Source organism: Mercenaria mercenaria, chromosome 12, assembly GCF_021730395.1.
Source record: "Mercenaria mercenaria strain notata chromosome 12, MADL_Memer_1, whole genome shotgun sequence".
Taxonomy (NCBI): Eukaryota; Metazoa; Mollusca; class Bivalvia; order Venerida; family Veneridae; genus Mercenaria; species Mercenaria mercenaria.
This window is the reverse complement of record NC_069372.1, coordinates 41,506,703-41,534,373: the sequence shown is the minus strand read 5'-3', so window position 1 is coordinate 41,534,373 and position 27,671 is coordinate 41,506,703. Positions and strand designations below refer to the sequence as shown.

Sequence of the window (27,671 nt, the reverse complement as noted above, 5' to 3'; positions counted from 1 at the left end):
GAAATGGTTGGTGTAAACTAAGCTACATTTTTCTGAATATAATAACTTGAGATTCTTGCTTTGTGAAAATAATTCTTTATACTCTTGATACCTTAGAATTCATATTGATACATTTTGTATTAATTTTAGCACCCCGTCATCACGTATGAGCCAGGTATCATACCCATTCAGTGACCCTGAAGGTGGAATTCTCAACCCGTGTGGACTCAAAGATGTCAAGTTAGAACTTGTCATACCATCAGAGGTCATGCAAAGGGTAAGTATTTTGAGGACATCAATTACTGTAGATTGGACAATATTTGTGATGCTTTCATTTTTGCTAATATTTGTAAGTGAGCTACTCGCGTATTTAATATATTCATTAATATTTATCTACATCATGCCCTAGAAGACAAACACGCACATTTCACAAATTCTTAACACTTAAGAATGAAGCCAATATGAAAAATACCTGATCCACAATACCAGTATTTGTTTACAAAACTAAAGCAAATTCAGACATTAAGAGGAGAACAGCAATCCTTTAATTTTGCATCTGGAAGATTTTAAAAGTGTAAAGTAAATGTGTGGTGTTTCTTTAATTTAAATTCTTATGAAATGTTCAAATGTTCAGGAAGATTCCTTGCAGGAAAAAAGTCTTATCACATGTTTGACACCATGGAGAGAAATAAAGTCATTACATAACTGAGATGTTACACTTGTGTAATAGTGCTAGTATGTTGACATTGTTTGAAGCACAGGAGTCAGCCAAATTACTGTCTGTAATAGGTGAAGAAAGAAGAAATGTCAATGTTTTGGCAGGAAAAGCTGATTTTTGATAAAAAGAATATTACATTTGTGTCTGTCTGTATTGAATTTGTTATACTTGTTGAATTAAAATAATAAAATGCTGGGGAGAGCCTCACATTTAGGGGGCATTAATAAGGGAATATGTGGTAACTTACTTTATCCTCCAGTTTACAAGATGAATAACATTTTTCTTGAAGAGTTGTCAATATGGGTAAACAATGTCTCTCATTAATATTAGACATACATTTCTTATTAATTCAGGAGCCATGGTTAGCTAGTGTAGATCCCAACAGTTTAAAGCTGAATGTTGTAGCTTACTTTGGGGAGGTACGACTTAAGTCAAATAGCTCTATGATGCCTTCAAATGTGATCTCTACAACACAAGATAGCTACGGAAACACCATTTATCAGGTAGTCAGTTTACTTTATTGATAACACTTTTAGTTCTTTCTTTGTTAAATGTTTTGTCTAATATTATAGCATAACAACAAGTTCAGCAGTATTTCATTGTTTAACGATTGTCTACTAGACTGGTTACCGTATGTAGTCAACAATGGTTAAACAAATGAAATGCCTCTGGACTATACCATTTACTAACATGCTCTTAGCAAAAGACTGACTACTTCAGTCAAGCTGTCACAGGTAACATTGACATTCTTAACACCAAAAATAAACAGAAAATATAGTTTTTTTTATTTGGATTATGTTTTTTTTAAATTCAGTGGATTGACCTGTTTACATAATCCATGAAAACTAGTCCTAGATAAACATTACTGATTTTATGGTAAAGATATATGTAGGAGAAAGGTATAAATATTGGAAATTGTTCCTTATTACACATTTGATAAATACCCTATTGCTTGACTGAAACTTTTACCAGATTCTTTTAGGTTTAGGTTCATATTTGATGTACTGGCTTGTTAGACAGTCCCAGCATATCTACCCAGCACAGAAGAATTAAATATGATGTTATATTTGTTGCATAACATTGAAGTATGTCTTGATTTTTTCAGATTGTTTATCCAGAAGACAAGTTTATATTCAGGGACCTAGATTTGGCCCCGTATGATCTTGAAAGGGAAATGGGAGCATATCCCTATGCTATTGTGAGAGTTGACTACACCCTGATAGACCCATCTTCTCCAAGTATGTGCTTTGTTAAACTAGGTTTGAAGTTGTAACTTTATTGTAGCTATAAAAAAGTGTGTTCTTGTCTAATAGTTATGAAGTAGATGATTTTCGAAAATAGAACTGGTCAAATGGTTGAGGTTAAATCTTTCTCTGCCGTTGCTTAAAGCAGTGACTGGGGCACAAGATGATTAAGTTTAATGTATAATAGTCAACAGTAATGATTATCACTGATTAGTGCCTAATGTGATTTGTGCACAATGATTTTCAGTGTGATTTTTTTTTTTCTGGAAAGTTTTGACTTTTCTTAGAGATTTTAGATTTTTTGTTGATCTTAGTCATATAAAACTAATAGAACTTTGCTTTTTACAGAAAATAAGAAGTTGATTCCAGTGGGCTGGGCTAGAATTCCATTGTTCCAACGCCAGCATCTTCATGGTGCAACATCAGTTACCTCCCTTGACATAAAATGGGACCTTCAGGAAGGAGAGCGGACCTACGACCTCCATCCAGGAGAGATCCCAGACTCTCTAATCTCAACCCAGCCCGTGACCCCACAAGAGTATGGCCAGCCACAAGAAGGTTAGAAATGATTAATGTATTATATACAGTGAAACAATGCTCGCTCAAGCATGATGCCTCTGGTACCAGAGCTGACAAAATAAGTCATCATCATCATCATCATCATCATTTTGAGAAATATTTGCAAATGGATAAAAATACATTACACATGCGCAACAGGGAGGTCTGACTTCTTCCAAATAGAAGTTCCTTTGTATTCAGTAGGATAAAAATTGATAAAAACATCTCTAAGAGACTAGCAGGTGTGTTGGTTGGCCAGGACCAGTTGGAAACCTTCCATGGCTTTCTGGACAACAGCAGTTGTCCTATGGTCCCTAGCCATTTTCGATATATTCTGTCAGAATTGATCACTAAAAACAATAGATAATTTGAGCATTATTCCCATCTCCTCTGACATTGAGCAATTGAGATTTTGATGTAGTTCACGACATTTTTCAGGGCAAATTTTGAATTTTACTTTCTTTATTGGAGTCCTAGTATTGTATTAGCAGAGTCTTGTCAAGCCCATTTGAGCCATTCATATGAAAAAAAAACAACATGAAATGTCTGATTGCTTAATGCTTTCCTTAATGAAATTTATTTTTATATGGTATTCACTTGAAGTTTTCATTTCAGGTTATCTAATTTAGTTTTAAAACCTCAGGTTGTAGGTTAAAAATTTACAAAGTTTTTCAATTTCGAAACTAAAATGCTTCTATCTTAATTGTTTTTAACAGGAGCAATTCTTGGATACAATTCCAAGTTGACAGCGCTGATCTTTGATCCCAAAAATGAACCCCAGGGTAAATTTAAAGCCTCTCTACCACCTCAGATGCCGCCTACAGACACAAGGAAACCTACTCCCGTCCCATCTCCCAGGTCTGTATTGAATATGTGAAATTGCTTAATGTGGGTTTTGTCTATATAGTATTTAGCTGGAAACATATAATATATATTTGTATAAACAAAAGAGTTACTTTTATTTTAATGAGACTTTCAAAGGGAAAAATCTTTATCCCATTCCATTGATTTTGTAATACAAGCATTTTAGTATTCCAATAATTCTTCAAATAAGGGCTGTTCATTAAATTTACTTTTCTGGATGAAAATTTCTAGTTGGGCAAACCGGTTAGAATGATTAAAATTTTGTAAGTTTCTAAAGTTATTCAAATGATTTAGGAATTCAAATAACTGCAGATGTTCATGTTCTCTCCAAAATATTTTAAACAAATCCTTGACGTGTTCAAAATAAGTCATCAAAAATTCGAGAAACCATTATTTTTAGCTCACCTGTCACAAAGTGACAAGGTGAGCTTTTGTGATCGCGCGGCGTCCGTCGTCCATCGTCCGTCCGTGCCTGCGTGCGTGCGTCCGTGAACTTTTGCTTGTGACCACTCTAGAGGTCACATTTTTCATGGGATCTTTATGAAAGTTGGTCAGAATGTTCACCTTGATGATATCTAGGTCAAGTTCGAAACTGGGTCACGTGCCATCAAAAACTAGGTCAGTAGGTCTAAAAATAGAAAAACCTTGTGACCTCTCTAGAGGCCATATATTTCACAAGATCTTCATGAAAATTGATCAGAATGTTCACCTTGATGATATCTAGGTCAAGTTCGAAACTGGGTCACGTGGGGTCAAAAACTAGGTCAGTAGGTCTAAAAATAGAAAATCCTTGTGACCTCTCTAGAGGCCATATTTCTCAATGGATCTTCATGAAAATTGGTCAGAATGTTCAGCTTGATGATATCTAGGTCAAGTTCGAAACTGGGTCATGTGCGGTCAAAAACTAGGTCAGTAGGTCTAAAAATAGAAAAACCTTGTGACCTCTCTAGAGGCCATATTTTTCAATGGATCTTCAGGAAAATTGGTCAGAATGTTTTCCTTGATGATATCTAGATCAAGTTCGAAACTGGGTCACATTGGGTTAAGAAATAGGTCAGTAGATCTAAAAATAGAAAAACCTTGTGACCTCTCTAGAGGCCATATTTTTCATGAGATCTTCATGAATATTGGTCAGAATGTTCACCTTGATGATATCTAGGTCAGGTTCGAAACTGGGTCACGTGGGGTCAAAAACTAGGTCAGTAGGTCTGAAAATAGAAAAACCTTGTGACCTCTCTAGAGGCCATATTTCTCAATGGATCTTCATGAAAACTGGTGAGAATGTTCAGCTTGATGATATCTAGATCAGGTTCATAACTGGGTCATGTGCGGTCAAAAACTAGGTCAGTAGGTCTAAAAATAGAAAAACCTTGTGACCTCTCTAGAGGCCATATTTTTCACGAGATCTTCATGAAAATTGGTGAGAATGTTCACCTTGATGATATCTAGGTCAAATTTAAAAGTGGGTCACGTGCCTCCAAAACTAGGTCATTAGGTCAAATAATAGAAAAACCTTGTAACCTCTCTAGAGGCCATATTTTTCAATGGATCTTCATGAAAATTGGTCAGAATTTTTTATCTTGATGATATCTAGGTCACTTGTGCTCAAAAACTAGGTCATTATGTCAAATAATAGAAATAACGACGTCATACTCAGTTCAACACTGGGTCATGTGGGGATAGGTGAGCGATTCAGGACCATCATGGTCCTCTTGTTACTTTTAGACAACCTACACCAAGAAAGACACCGACACCGACACCAGCCCCACCTTCGAGGACATTAAATGAAGCACCTTGGGTGCCTCACGTCAAGGAAAAAACTAGAGGGGATCCCAAACCAACAGGCCTAGAAGAACCCTTTGATCTATATATAGACAGTGTACGGTTCATTCCAGACAATGCTACTATTGTTAAGGTGTGTAAACATGATGTTAAACCTGGGTAGGTCAAAGCTGATGTCAAAAAGAATTCTACAGTTCTGTTTTGGTATCATTTATACAATTTGTTATCATGAAAGAATGTTACAGTAAAATCATTTAATTTCATGGGCACGAAATTTCGTGGTTTTGGTCAAAACGGCAATTTCGTGGGGATATGAATTCGTGGATTTTAACTTTTGAACATTAAATGAATGGGAAGTTTACTTCTTCGTTGGGATGATATTTCGTGGATTGACTCAACCACAAAATCCATTCCATGAAAATTAGTCCCCCACGAATATTAATGCTTTCACAGTATGTCACTGGCTTTAATCACTTGCCCCTCACTGCTGGTGGTTTGAAACTTTGCTTTGGATGTAGAATTCTTTCAAAGAGAAAAACCAATCCAGCTGGCTTATGAAAGGTTGATGGTTCTACCCAGGTGCTTGTTTGTTTTTGAAATATTGTCTGGATGGGCCCATGGGGTCTTCCTTCATAATCAAAAGCTTGAAAGTTGCTATATGATTGAGTTGGTATGACATTAAGTCCAACAAAATTGATTGTATGCTTACTGTGTGAAAATTTTAAGATGGGTCCAAAATAGTAATACATATGAAGGTAAACGTACATTTATACTTAAATGTCCACCTGTATTTTGTAGTCTTTCCATTTCTTAATTATGATTCATAAAAGTATGAGATTGAATATATTTCTTTCTATGAATCAGTGTAAATAGAAGTTTGCTTTTCAGAAAGTGAAATAAGTATTTTCCTGCAAGCCATAGATGATGCAGTTTAAATGCAGTTATTGCATTGTTTAGATTTTCTTCAAAGGGTGAAATGAAGCATGAACTCTCTTTTAGCATTTTATTTCATTTTTTCATGGCATTTATGAAAATAGTTTAGACATCCTTACATTCAGACAGATAATTCAGACATCCTTACATTCAGACTGATTATTCAGACATTCTTAAATTGCTTAGATAATTCAGACTTGCTTAAATTCAGATAGATATTAAATTCAGACATCCTTAAATTCAAATATTATTAAACGATACGCTTGTTTTCCCCCCAGGTGACCGGAAGAATTCTACGCACAGGTTCTGTCGGTAATGTTGAGGATATATTAGTACTGCCTGACCTGAACAGCTCGGCCCGCAGTCCAACGTTCAGTTATCGTCTCACAATAAATATGGAGAAGAAAGAAGCGGACCCAGGAATGCTGGCATTCCTGCGAGTTTACTCTGTAGATATTGTCGGCGATACAATTGGAGTGATAGGCAGCTGTCTCGTTCCATTCTTTGATAATAAAAAGGTTTGTTACAATGTCATCTCAATACAACAAACACTGCTGACAACACTAAAATGTGTTATACAGAGTTTGTTGCTCTGGAGAGGTTAATATACTAAAATATTCATCTGTGGGAAAAAATAACTATCTTTCAAGAGACTTGTATTACTCTTTTGTGAAGTGGTGAACAGGGCTTAGGGGGCTTCCATGGCTGAGTAGTTAAAGTTGCTAACTTCAAATCTCGTGCCTTGCTCTGCTTTTGGTTCTAAATCTTGCTTAGGATGCAACATTCTTAATGTGAGGAAGCCATCCAGCAGCCTTACTGGAGGTTGATGGTTCTACTCAAAGTGCCCGCCCATGCCTGAAATAATGCTGTGAGGGACACCTGGGGTCTTCCCTTGAGAAGTCACCATCTAACCTAAATTGTGTTGGTGAGACACTTGACCAAACAGAACAAGAAACAAAGAACAATGTTTATACTGTATTAAAAAGTTCTCATATATTTTTTGTTGTGATGGAAACACAAAAAGTTCCCATTCGTTAGCACTGGAGTGCATACTTCCAGTTTGTTAATTAATTTGCCTATTGCAAGTAATTAGGCAGAATTAATGTTTTTCATTACTGAGGTAAAAATTATTGAGTGAAAACTACTATTTCATGGGGATATGAACTGGTGGATTACAATTTCTGAACATAAAAATGAATGGGAAATTTACTACAAATGTAGTTTTTGAGTTGGCTAAACGCTGAAAGCGTTTTGACGAGTCCTTGCTGTTCAGCGATTCTCTAAATGGACCAAATAACAGAGTGAAGGGATGTAGTTACATTAGATTTCTCAAACTTCAAACAGTTCACTGCATGAATGAAGTTAAGTTGTGTCAATTCCCTTTGCTATGACCAATATACGATGTAATCTGTCATATTTATGACTTGTAATTGTGCAATACTCGAATGTAACTCATTAAGCATAAATGTGCATTTTATGAATTGCGCAGGCTTACAAAGCTTGCGTAACATCCAGCGAAAGACAAAAAATAGTTCCACAGGGCTCCAGATAAGATGCGTATTAGCGTAAATTACGTATAGAATAATGCAAATACGCATGTCTGATAATTTCTAAGCGTATAAAAACGTATATAAAATTACAGAAATGCACACAATGCTTTTTTAAAAACAAAATCTGAATCGTCTGGATGCGTTAGGTAACGTAGCAAATCCCGATCAGCCTTAATTCTCCCACATTGAACGTATACACGCATCGTATGATTTCTATAAACTTTTCATGGGTTGAATTTTGCAGTCGTTAAACGGATAAATTATCGGAAGAAGAAGCTCTTACTGGTTTGTTTAGTTACTACAGATATTAAAAATGATTTTAATTCTTATTTTTCGAGAAATAAACAAATCAGCGAAACATTAAATTGTATTTTCTTGTAGTTTTTGAAATCGAAAGTAGATCGTCTATGTTTGGCTGCTTTCACGAAACGAAATAACTTTTTTATGAAAAGATTTAAATAAGAGGTAATTTAACCATAAACTTCAATGTCAGATACTGCCAATTGCTGATAAATGTCTTCGTATCATCACAATTTGTAAAATATATTGTTGAAACTGGAGAAAAGTGTAATCGTATCCGGATATAATATTTTGGGTAAATATCAAGCTGTGTTATGAAATTTTAACATTCAAGTAACATACATGATAGATATTATTGTAACAGAAATGATTCTAGAATTTATTTTTATTACACCTACATATAATCTATGTCAGACTCGTATTCTAGTCCTGAGGCATGATCTGAAAGTAAAAAGATGAAGTGACAGTCATACTTTGGATATTGTAATTCTTGAAAGAATCTAGATTGTAACCTTTCTGGAATTTTGACTGGTTTGGATAATTTGCTTAAGATTCAGGTTCGCAAAAAAATGAAACCGTCACCCATTCTGCTTTTCATGATGACACATGTCTTGATTTTTGCAGTCAGTAAGCGGATAAATTATCCCGAGAAAGAGCTCTTACTGATTTGTTTAATTACTACTGATTTTAGAAATGATTTTATTTTTCGAGAAATAAACAAATCGGCGAAACATTAAATTGTATTTTCTTGTAGTTTTTGAAATCGAAAGTAGATCGTCTATGTTAGAGTGCTTTGACGAAACGAAACAATTTTTTTTATGAAATGATTTAGATAATTTCACCGTAAACTTCAATGTCAGATACTGCCAATTGCTGCTAAACTGTCTTCATATCATCACAATTTGTAAAACATATTGTTGAAACTGGAGATTTTGGCAGTATAAAAGAAAGTCTAATCATATCCGGATATAATATTTTGGGTAAATATCGAGCTGTGTTATGAAATTTAAACATTAAAGTAACAGACATGATAGACATTATTGTAACAGAAATGATTCTAGAATTTATTTTTATAATACATACATAGAATCAATATCAGACTTATATTCTAGTGCTGAGGCATGACCTGAAAGTAAACATATGAAGTGACAGTCATTCATACTTTGAATATTGTAATACTAAAAAGAATCTAGGTAATATTTAGAAATTGAAACATAAAATTTCAGTTGGAAATCGCACCAAAGGCTGTATCAAGGGTCTACATTTTCAAAATTTCCTTGTGGTGATACCCCAAACCCTACTTGCAGGAGGGGGTATCCTCCCACACCCTCCCCCCTTATTGCCACTTTACAGTTTGATACATTTGCCCTTTTACCACCTGCCACAATGCCCATTTCAAAATCTGACTGCAGTTCAAAGCGGGAAGGAACACCCCTCCCCACACCCACCCTGCTACCGACCACGTAAAAATGGCTCAAACATTTTTTCAGCCCAGTCTGGGCCTGTCTGTCTACATGAATCAAAACGGATAATTGAAAGTACATAGACTTGGGGACTACTGACATGGTTTTGAAGGGGTTAACAGGTCTGAAATAGAATAAATGATGGTTTTAACTAAAAAAGAACTGCATTTATTAATATTGGTTATCTTTTCCGAAATTGGTAGCTAGTCCGAGTAACTTCTCTTAGTTTCGAATGCGCAATTTTCCTGTCAGTGTAAACATTCATGACACTATATATTGACACTCAGCAACATTTATCTTTAAACGCAAAAGTAAGTATACTTTAAATTCACATCCTTTATAATATGATTGAACAATACCTAGCGTGTGACACGGTTATTGCCAGGCCCCTTATCTGTAAAATATCTGAACAGTTTTTTCGTCCATCCGTTACAAATTGTATGTGGCAATCCGCGCTATAAAATTTCAATATATAAATTTTCATATTCAAATTTTATCATGTGCGAATATATACCAGCCGATAATTGCCTGTTTTGGTAATGCCGGAGGCAAATGTTTACTGGAAAAATATTTATAGTAATGGGCAGTATCTTAGTGTCACCTGTCAAATTGTAGTTTGTACTTTCAACATTTTTATTTTTGTGAACCACTCTTCAATTTAAGAGAAATATATTGGGTTTAAATACTTGTATAATGTCAATCAAAGTTTTACTAGGCATCGATTGAATGTCCATTTCATCTATTGTAACAAAATCTCTGTTCAATTGGGGAAAAAAACTAAAACCAAACTGAAACTGGTAGACTATACTACCAGTACATCAATCATTAGCCGACTCTCAGGCCCTTCAGGCCTTTGATTTTGGATTAAATTTCACGGAAATGAGCCCCCCCTCCCCCCCCCCCCACCCCCAACAACCACAAATATAAATGATTTTACAGCAGTTTGTGCAGTGAGGGGTAATTCTTGTAAAATCCCATAATAATTGAATAATGAAAAGAAATGTAGATGAATATTTTGTGTCTTTCAGAAGTTACGTGTTGGAGGTTTCCAGTATCGCTTACACAATGGAATGCCGGTGCTAGCCCAGCCTACGGGGATATCGGGGATAAAACCCACAGATTTGGACACTATACCAGCTATGCCTGGGTCATCAATGCTGGTGCGGATCAGACCTCATACAGAGGTAGGTAACAAGCGCATTGCATTCAATGTTACTTTTACAAGCCCTGTAAGAGAAATGGCATGTAAAATATCTAGTCCTGCTTTCAATGCAAATTTATTATGTCCCCATTTGAAGGAGAGGGTGTATATTGTTATGCACATGTTGGTCCATCCGTTCGTTGGTGGGTAGTCGAGCTAGTTTCAAAGAATTTAAATAATTTTTCCTATTGGAAGAAAACTTCCTTCATAGTTTTGAATATTCAAAAATACTAAATACTAAGTGTTGACTGGTTGGTCAAATATTCAGGTGGATTCAGAATTGTATGCAGATTATAAAAGATGGATTCTTAGATTAGAGATTCATGAGTTTGTTACACTATATCATGTTTTATGCAAGATTTGTAAAATAAAGCAGATCTAAGATTCTCATAAGAACATTACGGTGATCCAAATGAGATCTTGTTTCAATGAGGACAGTTTCTTTGCATTTAGTTAAATTAATTGTCTTGGCATTTGATGTAATGGTCACAGTGATGTGTAATTACATGAGAAAACTGCCAGTTTTGATAATGTTTTTATGCCCCCGAAGGGAGGCATATTAGTTTTCAGCTGTCTGTCCGTTCGTTAGTTCGTCACAACGTTAACTTTTTGCATGAAGGCACTTTACTCACAAACCACTGCACCCACGACCTTCAAACTTCACTTGCTGATAGTATTTATTGAGTACACGACCCCTACTGACTTTGGGGTCACCAGGTCAAAGGTCAAGGCACTGTGGGGGCATTTGTCACCATTAGTGACAGGTCTTGTTTTTTTATGTGAATGGATTGTGAAACCTTTTAGGTTTGTGTACGGATTTATATTTTTTGTTGTCTCTACAGGAACAAGCACCATACCCCCAGTATTCGTCTGGTTACTTTGAATCTTCGGCGTGCGAACCCACCACCTCAGAATACCGGATATTTCGCAGTTACGGCGAGCACATGGCATACCCGTCATCAGTGAGAGAAATGATACAGAGAATCATGGAGACTGATGGACTACCACCTCATGGTCAGTTTGAAATACTGTTTAAAAAAATTGCATTGCCAATAATTTGTTGATCTGTGCCATGTATGAAACCATGTTCTTTTCTGATGTATATATAACTTAGGATATAAAATAGCATTGCTAAATGTAAACAGTTTCTAAGACATTGCAGTTCTTGAGCATATATCAGGAAAGGGTATGTCAAAGTTAACTTGGGCTTACTGGATAAAAAATAAAATGTTACGCCCAAATGCAAAACCACTGTAGCCTCACTCTGTTGCAGTAGTTCTGCACATTTGAAGAACTAGAAGGGATGGCATAATGCCATTTATCCTTAAAACTAAAATTTAAGCCCAGATCAGGCATACTAGAGTGTGAATCAGATTATGAGTAAATGGCAACTATTGTTTAATTAATAAAACTGGCAATGTTTTAAAGATTAGATTTATGAACAAATGTGTTGACATGTGAAAAATATCCATATATGGTCATAAAATCAGGAGATTTGTGAAACTCTTTAATCATCTGCAAGTCTCAAACTTTGAAAAAACATTGAGTGGGACTGTTATTTTACCGGTATGTTATTTTGATTGAATTTTCTGGATTGATGCAACCACAGAATTCATGGAGGTTTTTCCCTAATGAATATTTATGACTTCACAGTATTGTTTATTGTCACAGGTAAATCTGACACAGAACTTGTTGACTGGTTGAAAAATAGACTAGATATTAGACAGCACTTGACACCAGGTCGACCTGCCGGTGATCTGTCTCTTCTACGATGTGTTCGTTATAAACTCAAGATGGGCCTCAAAGTTCAGATCAACCAGGTGTATGGAATGCCAGGTAAACAGAACTAAAATATGGAGGACTTCTGTGTCAGTGTAACGCTTATTCTTTTCCATATGTGTCTTTAACTTTTAGCCTGCTGGCGGCAAGTGATTCTGCCTTTGTGACCAGTGTTGGCTGATCTTGGTCTGCAGTGTTTGCTATTCAGACAGTAAATTTTCAGAAGATACCCCTTTGAATAATAAAAGGTACTGCCCATATTTAATGATGGACCAGTCCATTTTAGAAATTCAGGCAGGTAAAGATGAAGCTTTAAAGCAGTTACTCAGACTCTTACAGTAGATTAAAGGCTTCATCACATTACAGTATTTTTATGCAGCAATAATTTTTTCTTTTCATCTGTCCCATGTTATTTAATGATGATGAAGTTATCTCTCGATTTTGTTCTAGTTTTCAGATGAAAATTCGCACAAGATTTTAACAAATTTGATCTGGGTGTATAAGAGGTTTCTAGCAAAATACTGCTGATTTTGGTGCAAACCTGGGACCCTGTCTTATAAGCTGTCTGCCTTATAAACAAATATATACATTAATAAATTGATGCTAATTTTTAAACAAATACAAGGGGTTCGAGAGAAACACAAATGTTATGAATAATGGAAGGTACCTCCAAAGTGATAGATAAGGGTACTCCATTTCAGAAACATTCTTCATTGGCTGGTGACATCTCTTTATTCAAAATTTGATGCTGCATATACATATAGCCATAAGACAGCAAGTTGGACTGTAGTGGCTTAAAGTTAATAGAGTAAGTGATAACTTGAATTCTCATATTTCAGAGGGTGTATATATTCAATGTTTTGGGAGAGTAGCGCCGGGAGCAAAGGTCCTCAGTATGGAGCAAACAGCCGATGGTTTTGGGGGTGAAGAGAAATTTGTGACCCTAAAACACAATTTTGACAGTTACCAGTCAGCACAGGAGTGGACAGATGATCCCACTGTAAGATATGTTTACAATAATTGAAGAAATTGATTTTAATTTATAATGTAATACCTTCCCCAAAAGTTATAAAACTGAATATGCAGACAGGTCTTAAACTACAACTTTGCCATTTGTCAATTTCAAAATTGTCTGTGGAAACAGCTAGTCAGATCCATGCATTTTAAGACGGGTCTCCGATTTCAGTATTATAATCTCTGACCTTGCAGTGGTGCATAGGTTGAGCTTAGGATTCCAATGGCAGAGGTCATGGATTTTAATCCTGCAAGGTGTGGATTTTGGTCATGGTCTCTGGTAGTGCAGGAAATAGTTATCATATGAGCCGTGCTATGAGAAAACCAACATTGGCTTTGCGACCAGCATGGATCCAGACCAGCCTGCGCATCTCACGCAGACTGGTCAGGATCCATGCTGTTCGCTTTCAAAGCCTATTGGAACTAGAGAAACTGTTAGCAAACAGCATGGATCCTGACCAGACTGCCCAGATGCGCAGGCTGGTCTGGATCCATGCTGGTCGCAAAGCCACTATGTTGGTTTTCTCATGGCGCAGCTCATATATATTTGACATAAGATAGAAGTCTATTTCAGAAATCCGTAAAATGTAAAGTAGATATGTTTTTATTCAAAATCAGTCTTGATGCAATTAACATTGAAAGCTCAAGAGTGCTTAAATTCTGTGGATTGACACTACCACAAAGTCCACGCAAAATTAGTTCCACAGGAAAACTGATGATTTCACAGAAAATGACTGTTTTTTTTGAAGAGTAACATCTATTCTGAATGCTTAGCTAGTGAAATAGCTGTTCAGATTTGAGGTATTATACCACCATAGTTGAACTGTTCTTCAGTTGCATTTCTTCTCTCTTTTTTTCAGCATTTACATCCATTTTACGACCAAAACTCCTGCCTTGTGATACAGTTGTTTGGTTTAGAGGTACAGTATCACCCTAGACCAGATCATAGAGAACCAGGTGCTGTGAAAGATGTCCGAGGTAATGAGCTCTCACTGGAAGACGAGGATCGGATCATCGGCTGGACTGTGCTCCCTTTGTTTGAAGGGTGAGTACTGTATGATAGTAGTAATTTTTGTCGGAATTTTTATTTTTTTTATTCTACAGTGAAACACTGCTTGCCTTAGCATCAATACGCGAGCACCCAGTCTCTATTGAGCAGTTTATGTGATCCCCGGACATGTTCCATATATTTTTTGTGTTAGAATATTCTTAACCCTTGTAATGGGAGCCTTTTCCTCATCCCGCCTTGAGACCTGGAACAATCAGTGTTTTACTGTATTTTCAAATTGTTATCTTTTGTCAGTTTAGTGCTTTCCAACAATTTTTTTTTCTTCTGTGTGTACAAATTATTTACAATGAAAAGATGTGATTATATTAGTGGAAGAAAGAATAAAAAAGAGATTTTTGTTGAAATGGAAGATTTTTTTCTTGCTAGCATTTATACATTGATAGCAGATATGGGAATTTGAACACAGAAAATGTTGCTGTGATTAATTTTTCTCAGGGGATATTTCCCTTAGTAGCAGAGTAGTTAAGGTTGCAAAATTTGAATCATTTGCCCCTTTTTAATGTGGGTTCAAAATTTTGCTCTGGGTGTAGAATTTTCTATGTTAGAAAATCATCCAGCTGGCTTATGGAAGGTTAGTGGTTCTGCCAAGATGACACCCTCAGGCAGGGGCACCTGCTGCCTTCCTGCACTGTAAAAACAAAAACTGGAAAAGTCACCATATGACCTAAATTGGGTCTGTGTGACTGTATTACCAACAAATTTTAGCTATTTTGAAAATGAAAGACCTACTTGACAAGCTTTAAAGATTGAAAGAACTTCAAACTGTCTACGGACTGTCTGCATAATGACTAACATCCTCTGGCACTACACATGTCAAATGTGTTTTATTGATTAGTCATGATTTTCACAATAGTCATGTATCTGTGTTTCATGCAAAGAAGTTGTCAGTTACATGTGGAGATCAAATTAGTAATAGACAATGTATAACCTTGAAAACTATATAGTCCACGTCAATTCACAGGTTTCTTTCATTTGGAAGAGAGTGATATGTGCTAGGTTACTTCTGTTTTGATTCCAATGGCCTAATGACTGAAATTAAGACATTCCAGGGCTAAAGGAAATTAAAGAATCAGTTTGGAGACCAGTCTCCGAACTCCAGCATCTGATAGGCTGTTTCTGAGGACAAATTCAAAATGAACCAATAGCAGTGTTGCATTTCTAGACTGGTCTTCAAAATCAGTTTTATAGAACCTTTACAAGTGAGTCCCTTCTGTGATATGGAAATCATTATGTCAAGTTGTATTTTGTTGATATTGAATTACAGAAACATGTTTAACAGTGTACCATGGTAAGTTAAGAACACAGGATTTGGTAGAGTGTTCTTTTGTTATGTGTGTTGTTAGACAGAAATAAATGATTTCACATTTGAACAGAAATTTCAGTAAAGCCTTATAGTTTTGTATAAGTGGTTAATTGCGCAATGTGGAAGCATTTGTGATTTTTGCAAATGAGAAATATTCACAGAGTGGGTCATAGATGTATGCCCAAAAAATGAAGTCATTATTATTCAATTATAAATCCTAGACTGTGAACATTATATATGTATTTCACATTGATAAAAATATTCACAAGTATTTCCACATGCACAATGTATACCTTCAGTGTTACAGAACATTTATTGTGACACAGAAATATTCACTTACATATGACTTTCATTTGTGTGTTCTAGAGAGAGATTTAGCTGATATATAGACAGAGAAATTGGATAGAAGTTCTTTGAAGGTTTTAAGAGACTATTACACAGACTATAGAATTATATGTGAGGAAAAAGTAGAAACTGTCTTTTTAACTCTGTTGTTCAGAGGGTCTTTTTGTTTGTATCTGCCAATAGTTATGTGCCACATGTTCTAATCACATTTTTGTTTTTGGAGTTAACCTGGTTGGTATATTGGTATAATCAGTTATTGGTTAAATTCTCACGAAAAAATGAAAGACGTTTGAGTCGGATGCTATTGAAATGGAATGATTTCAAAGTAACTGGGGACAGATATGGTCATACAACCAGGTTAACCCGCTGTTCAGGTTAATCCCAAAATGTGGACCAAATAATTATAGTATACCCTCTGACAATTACGTCTGCAAAAAGCAAACACCTCTACAAAAAGAGATGTTTTTATTTTGTATTAGATAGAAAGCAAATTCTCAATACGAAAAGAGGTATTTTATTCCAGTTACATGTAGATAGAAAGCAAATAATCACTTCTAAAGCCTGTTTCAGTTTCCCAATGGTGTTTGCTATAGGGGGAGGTTGCGTGGCACATTAAAAGAGCCTCATTTGAAGACCACTTTCATGTAGCTCATTTTAAACAAGGTAAAATGCTACCTCCTCTGAGCGAATACTCTTCAGAAGACTTTGTACAAGGTGTTTGCTCTTTGCAGGGTATACTGAATTAGATCATCTCTGAAATGTAGAATAAACAGTGAATTTATTGTGTGCATTCTTCATTAAACAGATTTCTTTATTATTGAATTATTGGTAATTCTCTTATGGTAGTGGACACAGATTGACATTTGGCAAATTAGGTATTCTCCATGTATGATTTCGATATTCTCTGTTTTTTTCGGAAAACCGTTTGGGTGTTGAGCTATGTCTTAAACCAAAGACTGCTGAATTGCATATTGAAAATATATAAAAATAACACAGAAATGTTTGCGTGTCATGACAAATCCGCTATCATAAGTCATGTAAGATTTTAGATAGAGCTGTACAAGACTGGTTCAAGAAGCTCTGCGGTGCTGAAGTTGGGAAAATGTTTTTCCAAAGTGAATTTTCTTACACTTAAGTCTGAATCAGAGTTCTCGGAACAAAGATAAATATTGCTTTATGATTTGATTGTCAGCATTCTTATTTGCATTATTTAGAGTTATGTCTGGAAACATGAAATTATTTCTGTTGATCATCTATATAATCATGAAACCGTATTTGCTGTGATGTAGTCACTTAGTTTTCAGTGTTTCAGTAGTGTTGTGAATTATTCTACGACAGTTGTATAATTATCTGAGAAATTGTTCACTTGTACTTTTCTGTGCTTCACAGTAAGTTTGTGTGGGTCACAACTGTGTGCGTAGTAAGTATATGCTGTCTTGGACAAAGGTCGCTTAGCATAGTTCTTTGATGTACCATGTAGTTGGTCACCTTATCAGTGGAAACTTCTGGGGGATGATTTGTTCTTTGGCTAAATTTTATTGTCTTGTATACATTGTATGTATACTTAAATGAATTGGTAAAAAACAGTGATAAATATGTTTCATATTGTATTTTTTGAAATTATGGGGTTCGTTTTCACATTTTTGTCAAATATGATACACAGATGAAGACAAAACGTGGATGCTAGTCACAGAATAATGTGTACAGTAAATTGCTTTAGCTTTCCATCTGTTTGTCATATCTCTGTTTTAGAAATAAGTCTTACTGTTACCAGTATTTCAAGTGAAAACTTTACAATTGATAATGTTACCATAGTCATATCTGTTTCTAGTACTTGTACTAAGTCTTATTGTGGTGGCCTCCATGAAAGTATAAAAAAAAAACTTGATTAAGGCCACTGACTCCAAGGTGCCTGCCCATGCCTGAAATAATGTTGGAGGGGCACCTTGGTATTCTCAGTACCATCAAAAGCTGGAAAGTTGTCATATGATCTGAACAGTGTTGTATTGCTTGCTTGCTCAACAAAAAAAGACAAAGAAAAAATACTAAGTCTTCTTGCTTACAGGAATTCCGTGTTGGTAGGAAGCCATCATGTTCCTGTGTTCAAGGGGAAACCTTCAGCTGAGATTCTACAACAGCTAACCATGTTACCATGTGAACAGGTCCTTCAACAACAAAACTGGTCATCAAGGAGTAAATATGTGAGTTTTGTTTTATGTCAAACCGCCAACCCAAATTGCCCTGAGTCCTTGTCCGCTCAGTATTATAGTCTAAGAACAGAAATTTTATTAAAGACTTAATATATATTTATATATTGTAATACAAATAGTATGTAAATAAAAATATTCTTCATCACTTGATCATATGTATAGTTTCAGAAAAAAAAATGTAAATAACAAGGTATAAAGTTCAAAGTATACTAGTATAGAAAATAAACAACAGTGATAGTCTTGCAGACCTAATTGGTTTAAACTTTCACAGGTGATAAGGAATTTATTGTATAAATTTTCTATACTGTAACCATTGAAATCGATTTCTTCAGTGTCAATTTTTGTCGAGCCTGCTTGCGGAAGCAAGACATAGTTGTCTAAATGGCTGTTCGGTGTATGTGCGTGCGTCCGTCCGTCTGGATTTGTTCGTCCGAACCATAACTTTGACATGCATGGAGCGGTCTCGTTTATATTTGGCATTAATGGTAACCTCAGTGAGACAGAGTGTCATGCGCAAACCACAGAAGGTCAAGGTCACACTTGGAGGTCATAGGTTAAATTCAGTAATGACTTTGTCTGGAGCATTTCTTCTTCATGCATGGAGGGGTTTTGATGTAACTTGGCACAAAGGTTCACAACCATGTGACAGAGTGTCATGCGCAAGAACCAGGACCCTAGGTCTAAGGTCAAGGTCACACTTAGAGGTCAAAGGTCAGATACAAGAATGACTTTTTCCGGAGCATCTCTTTTTCATGCATAGAGGGATTTTGATGTAATTTGGCACAACTGTTCACCATCTTGAGATTGAGTGTCATGTACAAGAACCTAGAATTATTATGTCTCCCCCAGGAGACATATTGTTTTTGCCCTGTCCGTCCGTCCTTCCGTCGGTCTGTCCGTACGTCACACTTCATTTCCTAGCTATAACTGGAGAACCATTTGACCTAGAACCTTCAAACTTCATAGGGTTGTAGGGCTGCTGGAGTAGACGAACCCTATTTTTTTTGGGGTCACTCTATCAAAGGTCAAGGTCACGGGCCTGAACATTGAAAACCATTTCCGATCAATAACTGGAGAACCACTTGACCCAGAATGTTGAAACTTCATAGGATGATTGGTCATGAAGAGTAGATGACCCCTATTGATTTTGGGGTCACTCCGTCAAAGGTCAAGGTCACACGGGCCTGAACATTGAAAACCATTTCCGATCAATAACTAGAGAACCACTTGACCCAGAATGTTGAAACTTCATAGGATAATTGATCATGAAGAGTAGATGACCCCTATTGATTTTGGGGTCACTCCGTCAAAGGTCAAGGTCACTGGGGCCTGAACATTGCAAACCATTTCCAATCAATAACTAGAGAACCACCTGACCCAGAATGTTGAAACTTGATAGGATGATTGGTAATAAAGAGTAGATGACCCGTATTGATTATGGGATCACTCCGTCAAAGGTCAAGGTCACAGGGGCCTGAACATTGAAAACCATTTCTGATCAATAACTAGAGAACCACTTGACCCAGAATGTTGAAACTTCATAGGATGATTGTACGTGCAAAGTAGATGACCCCTATCGATTTTGGGGTCACTCTATTAAAGGTCAAGGTCACAGGGGCCTGAACATTGAAAACCATTTCCGGTCAGTAACTTGAGAACCACTTGACCTAGAATGTTGAAACTTAATAGGATGATTGGTCATAAAGAGTAGATGACCCCTAACGATTTTGGGGTCACTCTGTGAAAGGTCAAGGTCACAGGGGCCCGAACATGGAAAACCATTTCCAATCAATAACTTGAGAACCTCTCGACCAAGAATGTTGAAACTTCATAGGATGATTGTTCATGCAGAGTAAATGACCCTTATTGTTTTTGGGGTCACTCCGTTAAAGGTCAAGGTCACAGGGGCCTGAACATTGATAAACCAGTTCCGATCAATAACTTGATAACCACTTGACCCAGAATGTTGAAACTTCATAGGATGATTGAACATGCAGAGTAGATGACCCCTATTGATTTTGGGGTCAGTCTATTAAAGGTCAAAGTCACAGTGGCCTGTTCATGTAAAATCATTTTTTGGAAATAACTTGAGAACCACTTGACCTACAATGTTGAAACTTAATAGGATGATTGGACATGCCTATTTATTTTGAGGTCACTTGATCAAAGGTCAGGGTCACAGGAGCCTGAACAGTGACTTGAGAACCACTAGGCCATGAGTGTTGAAATTTAGCGGGATGACTGGACATGCCAAGTAGATGATCCCTATTGCAGCCAATCAGTGTCTCTTTGACTTTCGCTCCTGACCCCTATTGACTTCTTGCCTATAGGACTTTGCATTGGGGGAGACATGCGCTTTTTTACAAAAGCATTTTCTAGTTTCCCTTTGTTGTTACTATAAATAGCTTATATTTTAACTTTTTTATGACTGGTCATAGGGAAAAATCAAGACCACTTTTCTGTAGTACAATATGCATGTTACATCCAATTTTGAGGTGTATTTTGACCTATCTCTACTGGTAAGGATTTTTGTGTAGACTTAGATTTTAGTAAAGATTTACTTCCCTTTGTTGTTACTATAAATAACTTTTATTGTAACTTTTTTCAGTCATTTTTTATTTGGCATAAATGTTTGTCTCAATGAGACAGGGTGTCATGTGCAACTCCTAGTCCTTTTGACAGCTGGTGGGCTCGACATGTTGCCTGTGGGCATCTAGTTAGATTAAACTTTTGCAGAAATTGACTTCAGAGGGCATGCATTCAGTTGAAAGCATTTTAGGAAATGAATTGTTCCTACAATTTTCATTTTTCATGTTACAGAATGCAGGCAGTATGAATATAACCCTGTGGGATGCTCACTTTGACTACAACGACATACCTGAATTACCTGTAAGTATTTAAAAATCTGTAATGCTTTAAATTTTATATAAAAAACAGATGAAACAGCTGTCCTAATAGATTTTATGCAACATGATTTAGGAAAGAGCTACTGTACAAATGATCTTTTACAGTTAAAGAGTCATAAAGGGAGGTAATCAAAAACAATAGATGAAATAAAGCTTTCAACAATATTCGTTGATATTTAAACTTTTTAACAAATATTAGAGAAAACAGCTGTTGGAAACAGGATTTAACCAAAAAAAATTCATTTATGATCGTAATGGAAAATATGGCAGCTACATTTTAAACAAGGGCATTAATTACCCTTTAAGAGGAATATTCTAGCATAAAACTGCTGTTCTTGTTACTTTTTGGGGGTGTTTTAACAAGAGAGAAAATGTGTGTTAACAGAGAGATTCTTGCGTTCACGTGCTGTTATAACACCTTTTTATATATGCGCATTCCTTGGCAAAGCGTAAACGTATTACGGCCCCAAAACGGATAATTCAAAAGGAAATGACGTCAACGTGATAAACAACGTAAACTTTACCGCGCATTTTATGGAAATTTAATGACTCTGCGGGACAATATATTCATTTACTTGGTATTTTACGCGTTTTATGCTAGAACAGCGTTAGCGCATATTCTTTTCATGTTATAACATCTGCAGAATCCCTCGGGAATCGTTGATCCCTCGGGATTCTGCAGATGTTATAACACGAAAAAACATGCGTTATCCCTACATAAGTATTCACCTGAGCTTTTCCCACTTACCTGTACAGGTTTAAAACTGTCAAAACTTTGCTTAAATACACTCACAGAAGTAGCTTTAAAAGTTCTTAAATAAAAATATTTTATTTAAAAATAGTTTATTCAGAATTTCCATTCTTGATATCACTCAGAACTTGGAAGCGGTTTTTGTATAGAAGAGTAAATGGCTGAGAAACAAATTTAATTAACGCTTGCATTTTCTAGATTTATGAGTATCTACTTGAGCCTGTGGGTAAATTGGCAGACTACCGAAAAGCCCGGAACCCGGGATCCGGTAAAACTATGAATAACTTTGTTCTCGATGTGCTGGAAACCAAATACAAGAAACAGGGTACCAACAGCTCAATTTTCCAGAAGGAGAGGGGATTCTTCAAAGAAATCATGGAGAAAACATTTTATGAACTTATGGTATGTTTGTTAGCAATGATTTTTGCAGGTTTTTGTTCTTGCTTCAATATTTGTTGGTTTGTATCGAGTAATATTCATGATTTTTTTAGTAGAAATATTACATGACTGTATTATTCGGCTACAGAACAAATGCATATTTCTTGATAGTTCAGCTCAGTAGTTGGTGCACAAGACAAACTGTCGAAAGTCAAATACCCTCCACCTCTAATTCTTATGGTAAAGTTGTCATTTAATTGTGGAGATTTTTCACAGTTTTGCTACACAAGTGGCTTGCATTTACAGAAAAGCATGTCCTTTATTTAGATTGGTTCTGGTACACAACATATTTGAGCCACGCCATGAGAAAACCAACATAGTGTATTTGTGACTAGCCTGCATCCAGACCAGTCTGTGCATCGCGTAGTCTTGTCAGGATCCATGCTGTTCACTTTTAAAGCCTATTGCCATTAAAGCCATTAGCGAAGAGCATGGATCCTCACCAGACTGCGCGGATGCTTGGAATGTTTATATTTGGGTTATTTTACTGAGAAAACGAAACAAATTTACTGTTGATAAAAGATGATAAAGTTGTGTTCTTCTTGAAAAATTCAGGAATTAAATACATATCAGTGCAGGCATTCCCCAGTTAAACTTTCTTCTCAAATGCAGACTTATGTTTTATATTTAAGAATTTTCAAAATTTGATAGATTTTTGATTGCACTAGTGACAATGTATATTGTTATATCAGACATATATAGTGAGCATACAGAGCCCCCTACTGACACCGGAGTGATGTCAGTACAGAAACGGTACAGGGTTGGTTCTAATTTATTAGGTTTGATATTCAAAACCACTGTTCACATGTTTTAATTTGTTCACATTTGATGTGTTGTATGTTTTTCTTACGCGAATTTAGTGTTATTTAAAAGTTTATTGTGAAAAACATAATGGAGGTTCGATGTTTTTCAATCACTTGAACTTTTCTTGACTTCACAACTTCCAGTCTTGATGTGGAAAACTGGTGTGCATCATCTTCTCACCTTGTTTTCGGTTATTAAAAATATTTTACATTCAATACTAACACATTTTATTCTAAGTCAAATTTTGGACTGTCACATAGACTTAACAGTGCACAAGAAAACATACAAATTAAAGGGGAGCGGTGGATAAGGTGTCGGCCACTCAATCCAGGGGTCATGGGTTCAGGCCTCACTAGGCCATGACCATGACTTCATGACACCAGTACTGGCTTTTCCAGGAAGTAGACTTGAGAGTGGTTCCAATAAGCTTGAAGCTTTCATCACAATCAAGCTGAAACAAATTAGTATAAACTAAAAACAGAAACTAAACTAAAACACACAAAAATATTTAAGGGGTTTAAACTGTATCATCATCATTTGGATACAGCCTCAGGGGAACAATGTAGGTAAATTAGATGTTTAAGGTATAAATGGGCCTTAAAATTGTAATTTTAACCCTACATTATGCCAGCTTCAGTCTTTAAAGTACTATTTTTGTAAGCTGAGCCTTTGCAAGGGTTACATGATATGTTCAATGAAAAATGCTGTCAATAAATTTTTCTGTATTATAAAGTTCTTTGTGTATTCCTGGAATCTTGTTCTTTTTTTTTTTTACAGTTCTTACAATTCTTTTTTAAGAAGAATTTCACAGATCATTTTAGAATTGGAAGACAATGCAAGTTGCATTTCAGTATTTAAGTATCTGCTTTAAACTGTCAGATGATTGTAATCAAGTTGCTGGCTACATATAAATCTACATACATATATATTTTCGCGCTTTAAAATAAAGGTTTAAGTTTTACAAGTTTACAAGTACATTTTGAAATGTTATAAATTACCTTTAGTATGGTATTAATTGATATATTAAATAATGAAATTCTACACTTCTGTAGATTTGGTAATTATCACTACATTTTTATTTCATTATTTTGAGTTAAGATGCTAAGGATTTGTTGAGAATTTGCACTTTCTGTTTATTCTTAAGAGTTAAGGATCCTTAATATTGATATAAGTTTTGAATGCCATTGTGGTGAACAAAAATTAGTGCAAAATGAAATCATCAGGAATAATACCCAATTTACACTATGATTGGTCTAGTATGAGATAACTAGCTCTGTTAGTTTGATCTTATTGTTGATAACCAAGATTATCCACTTATTTTGTTTTTATTTTCTTCCAGGAAAATGCATTGATGACCTCTGGGTATGGTCCATTGTAAAATCAGTGTCCAGCCAGCTTTACCTCACTGCAAGGAAAACTTAACATCATCAAAAAATTAGATAAATAAATAAAAAATCAATTTTGACATGCATACATAGAGAATGTGACTATTCAGTATTGTTTCTGTTAATGTGACATTTAATATTTCACTATCAAATTTTAGTTGGGACATTTTCTTCTTCTTTGTTGTAGAGTAAAAAGACTATGTATATTGTTTTTGATACATTGTTTCCAGAATGATCAGAAGTATGAAATTTTTAATGTTTTTGAGAAATATGCACATGTCCTGCTATGTTTGAAATATTGCATGACTTTAGGGGCGCAGTAGTAATATATGAAAGAATGAGCTCATAATCTTTATTCTAGAAAAGTTTGTTGTGTGGCTTTAGTAATAAGGGTTTCCATATGGTCAAGTTGTTAACTTTTAGCCTGTTGTTGCCCCATGTGGTTCTGGGACGATCTGTGTATGAAAAGAATTGGAACCACTGCCTTACCCTTGCATGATCGTAAGAGGCGACTAATAGTGTCTTAACACTTGGTTTTGTTGTAACTCTGTGATTCCAGCAGGTATGCAAATTTTGATTCCATACCTCGTGTTTTTATTTCGATGTGAATGAGATGTGGAACCAAAATTTGTAGTCCTGTTTAGCGCCATATAACCTATACTGTGTTGGTGCGCCGTAAAACCCAAATAAATAAATAAATATTTAGCCTGTTGTCGGCAAGTGGTACTGCCTATCCGTGCAGGCTGATCATCGTCTGCACTGTTTGCTGATCATTCAGTAAATTTTCAGTGAACACCCCTTCGAATAGAATGCTGGACCAGTCAATTTTAGAAATTTAGCAGACTTAAGGTTAAGTAAGGTCGTTCATGTACTTGCCCCACTAAACTGTTGATTCAAAACCTTGCTGTGGGTGTAGAGTTCTTTCATGCAAGGAAGACATTCAGTCAGCATACATGGGCACCGTGGGTCTTCCTCCACCGGCAAAAGATGGAAAGTCACCTTATGGCATATGAATGTGTCGCTGTGACTTTAAAGTCGACACAAAAATAAATGTTTATAAAGTCATCACATGCTGGATATGAAATTTTCATGACAGTGTAATCCATTATGTTTAAAGTTCCATTGTAACTATAAGTCATAAGGCTTATGTAAATATTCAATAAAAGTCAAGATTTTTTTACATTATGGTAACTTGTAAATATTTTTTACTGGCTAGAGGAAAACAAGATGTCAAAATTTTATACATGCAATGTTGATCTGAATCATATCTTTTTTAAAATTAATTCTGTTTTGTTTATTTTAAATAGACAATATTGAATTTGTTTCATGTAGTTGTGAACCTTTAGTTTAGGCATGATATATTTTATGATGAAAGCTTCCTTTTTAGCTCGACTATTCATAAAATAGTGAGCTATTGCACTCGCCCATGCGTCGGCGTCGGCGTCTGCGTCCGCGTCCGCGTCCCGATTTTGGTTAAGGTTTTGTATGTAAGCTGGTATCTCAGTAACCACTTGTGGGAATGGATTGAAACTTCACACACTTATTCACTGTGACAAACTGACTTACATTGCACAGGTTCCATAACTCTATTTTGCTTTTTTACAAAATTATGCCCCTTTTTCGACTTAGAAATTTTTGGTTAAGGTTTTGTATGTAAGCTGGTATCTCAGTACTTACTAATGGGAATGGATTGAAACTTCACATACTTGTTCACTATCATGATCTGACATGCACTAAGCAAGTCCCATAACTCTACTCTCTTTTTTTTCAAAATTATGCCCCTTTTTCGACTTAGCAGTTTTTGGTTAAATTTTTGTATGTAATCTGATATCTCAGTATCCACTAATTGGAATGGATTGAAACTTCACACACTTGTTCACTGTCATGATCTAACATGCACTGTGAAGGTCCCATAACTCTACTTGGCATTTTTACAAAATTATGCCCCTTTGACTTAGCAGTTTTTTGTTAAGTTTTTGTATGTAAGCTGGTATCTCAGTATCCACAAATTGGAAAGGATTGAAACTTCACACACTTGTTCACTGTCATGATATGACATGCAGTACAGAGGTTCATTACCTCTACTTTGCATTTTACAAAATTATGCCCCTTTTTCAACTTTTGTATTCATTCAATTGACAAGGCTGTTGAATAGTCGAGCGTTGCTGTCCTCCAACAGCTCTTGTTTTTTATACATGTAACTAGGCAACCTAAATACCTTTTTTACACTTCCAATAAAATTGGTGTTTTTATTTTTTGTCAAAAGTTTAAGGCAGTCTGTGGTTTGTTTTTTCTCAAAAACAACCAGTAAGTTGCTAGTTGAGAATAGTCCCCAAACTCAGTTTCTAATCTTGCACGAAACTCTTGATCACCAGCAAGACAACCAATAAGATGACAGAGCTGAGTCTGGTTCGCAATCTTGTACTAAAATCTGATGACTGGGGAGACAACCAATCAGATGCTACAGTTTAGACTGGTTCCCAGTCTCCATATCTAATCTTGTACCAAGCTCAGCTTGACATACATTTTAGTTTATAGAGCATTTATTTGAAATCATAACTGCATCCAAATTCGAATGAATTTAGATAATATTATTTTCAGTGTCACAGTCTGATCTTTTTGCCAAAAATTAGGGTATAAACTACTTTATTTGTTTTATTATAGATAAAACTCAGTTGATAGTTTAGACTAAAGAACTGCATAATTATTTGTATTTTATAATAAATGACGGAAGTAATTTATTTTGTTCAATATTTTTCTCTTCAGAAATGAAACAATAATCTTGAGGCCTCTTTCCCATTACTTTTGTGACTGCTTGATGTATGTCGTCCGCCCAGTAAACATGTTCTAAAACTAGAAATGTGTCCATGGGACACAGGTGCCCCCACTACATGACAAAGGACACAGATCAACTTTGGGAAAACAATATGTTGCTATTTAAAACAAAATGCAAAAAAAAAAATAACCATATATAATGACAATTTTTTCCTAGGTCAGGGGCCATAACTCCTACAATACTGAATGAATCCTGACACGAAACCCCAGGTGCACAACTGCACATGCTGACCAACATTC

General features: G+C 35.7%; 1 protein-coding gene across 2 annotated transcripts in view; it reads left to right on the top strand.

Annotated features, from left to right (window-relative positions):
- Positions 1-27,333, top strand: part of LOC123533294 (uncharacterized) — a 42,439-nt gene extending 15,106 nt beyond the window's left edge. The window contains exons 13-29 of one of the 2 annotated variants that reach the window (XM_053519828.1): positions 130-256; positions 1,051-1,200; positions 1,803-1,935; positions 2,290-2,499; positions 3,216-3,357; positions 5,089-5,278; positions 6,357-6,596; positions 10,420-10,575; positions 11,435-11,606; positions 12,264-12,428; positions 13,211-13,371; positions 14,246-14,430; positions 15,719-15,742; positions 18,168-18,303; positions 21,133-21,201; positions 22,168-22,371; positions 24,551-27,333. In XM_053519828.1, the coding sequence (XP_053375803.1) occupies positions 130-256; positions 1,051-1,200; positions 1,803-1,935; positions 2,290-2,499; positions 3,216-3,357; positions 5,089-5,278; positions 6,357-6,596; positions 10,420-10,575; positions 11,435-11,606; positions 12,264-12,428; positions 13,211-13,371; positions 14,246-14,430; positions 15,719-15,742; positions 18,168-18,303; positions 21,133-21,201; positions 22,168-22,371; positions 24,551-24,589 (2,503 nt within the window). In that variant the 3' untranslated portion in view covers positions 24,590-27,333. The remainder of the gene's footprint in view (positions 1-129; positions 257-1,050; positions 1,201-1,802; positions 1,936-2,289; positions 2,500-3,215; positions 3,358-5,088; positions 5,279-6,356; positions 6,597-10,419; positions 10,576-11,434; positions 11,607-12,263; positions 12,429-13,210; positions 13,372-14,245; positions 14,431-15,718; positions 15,743-18,167; positions 18,304-21,132; positions 21,202-22,167; positions 22,372-24,550) is intronic. The other variant, XM_053519829.1, reaches the window with a different exon arrangement.
- Positions 27,334-27,671: the final 338 nt, after the last annotated feature.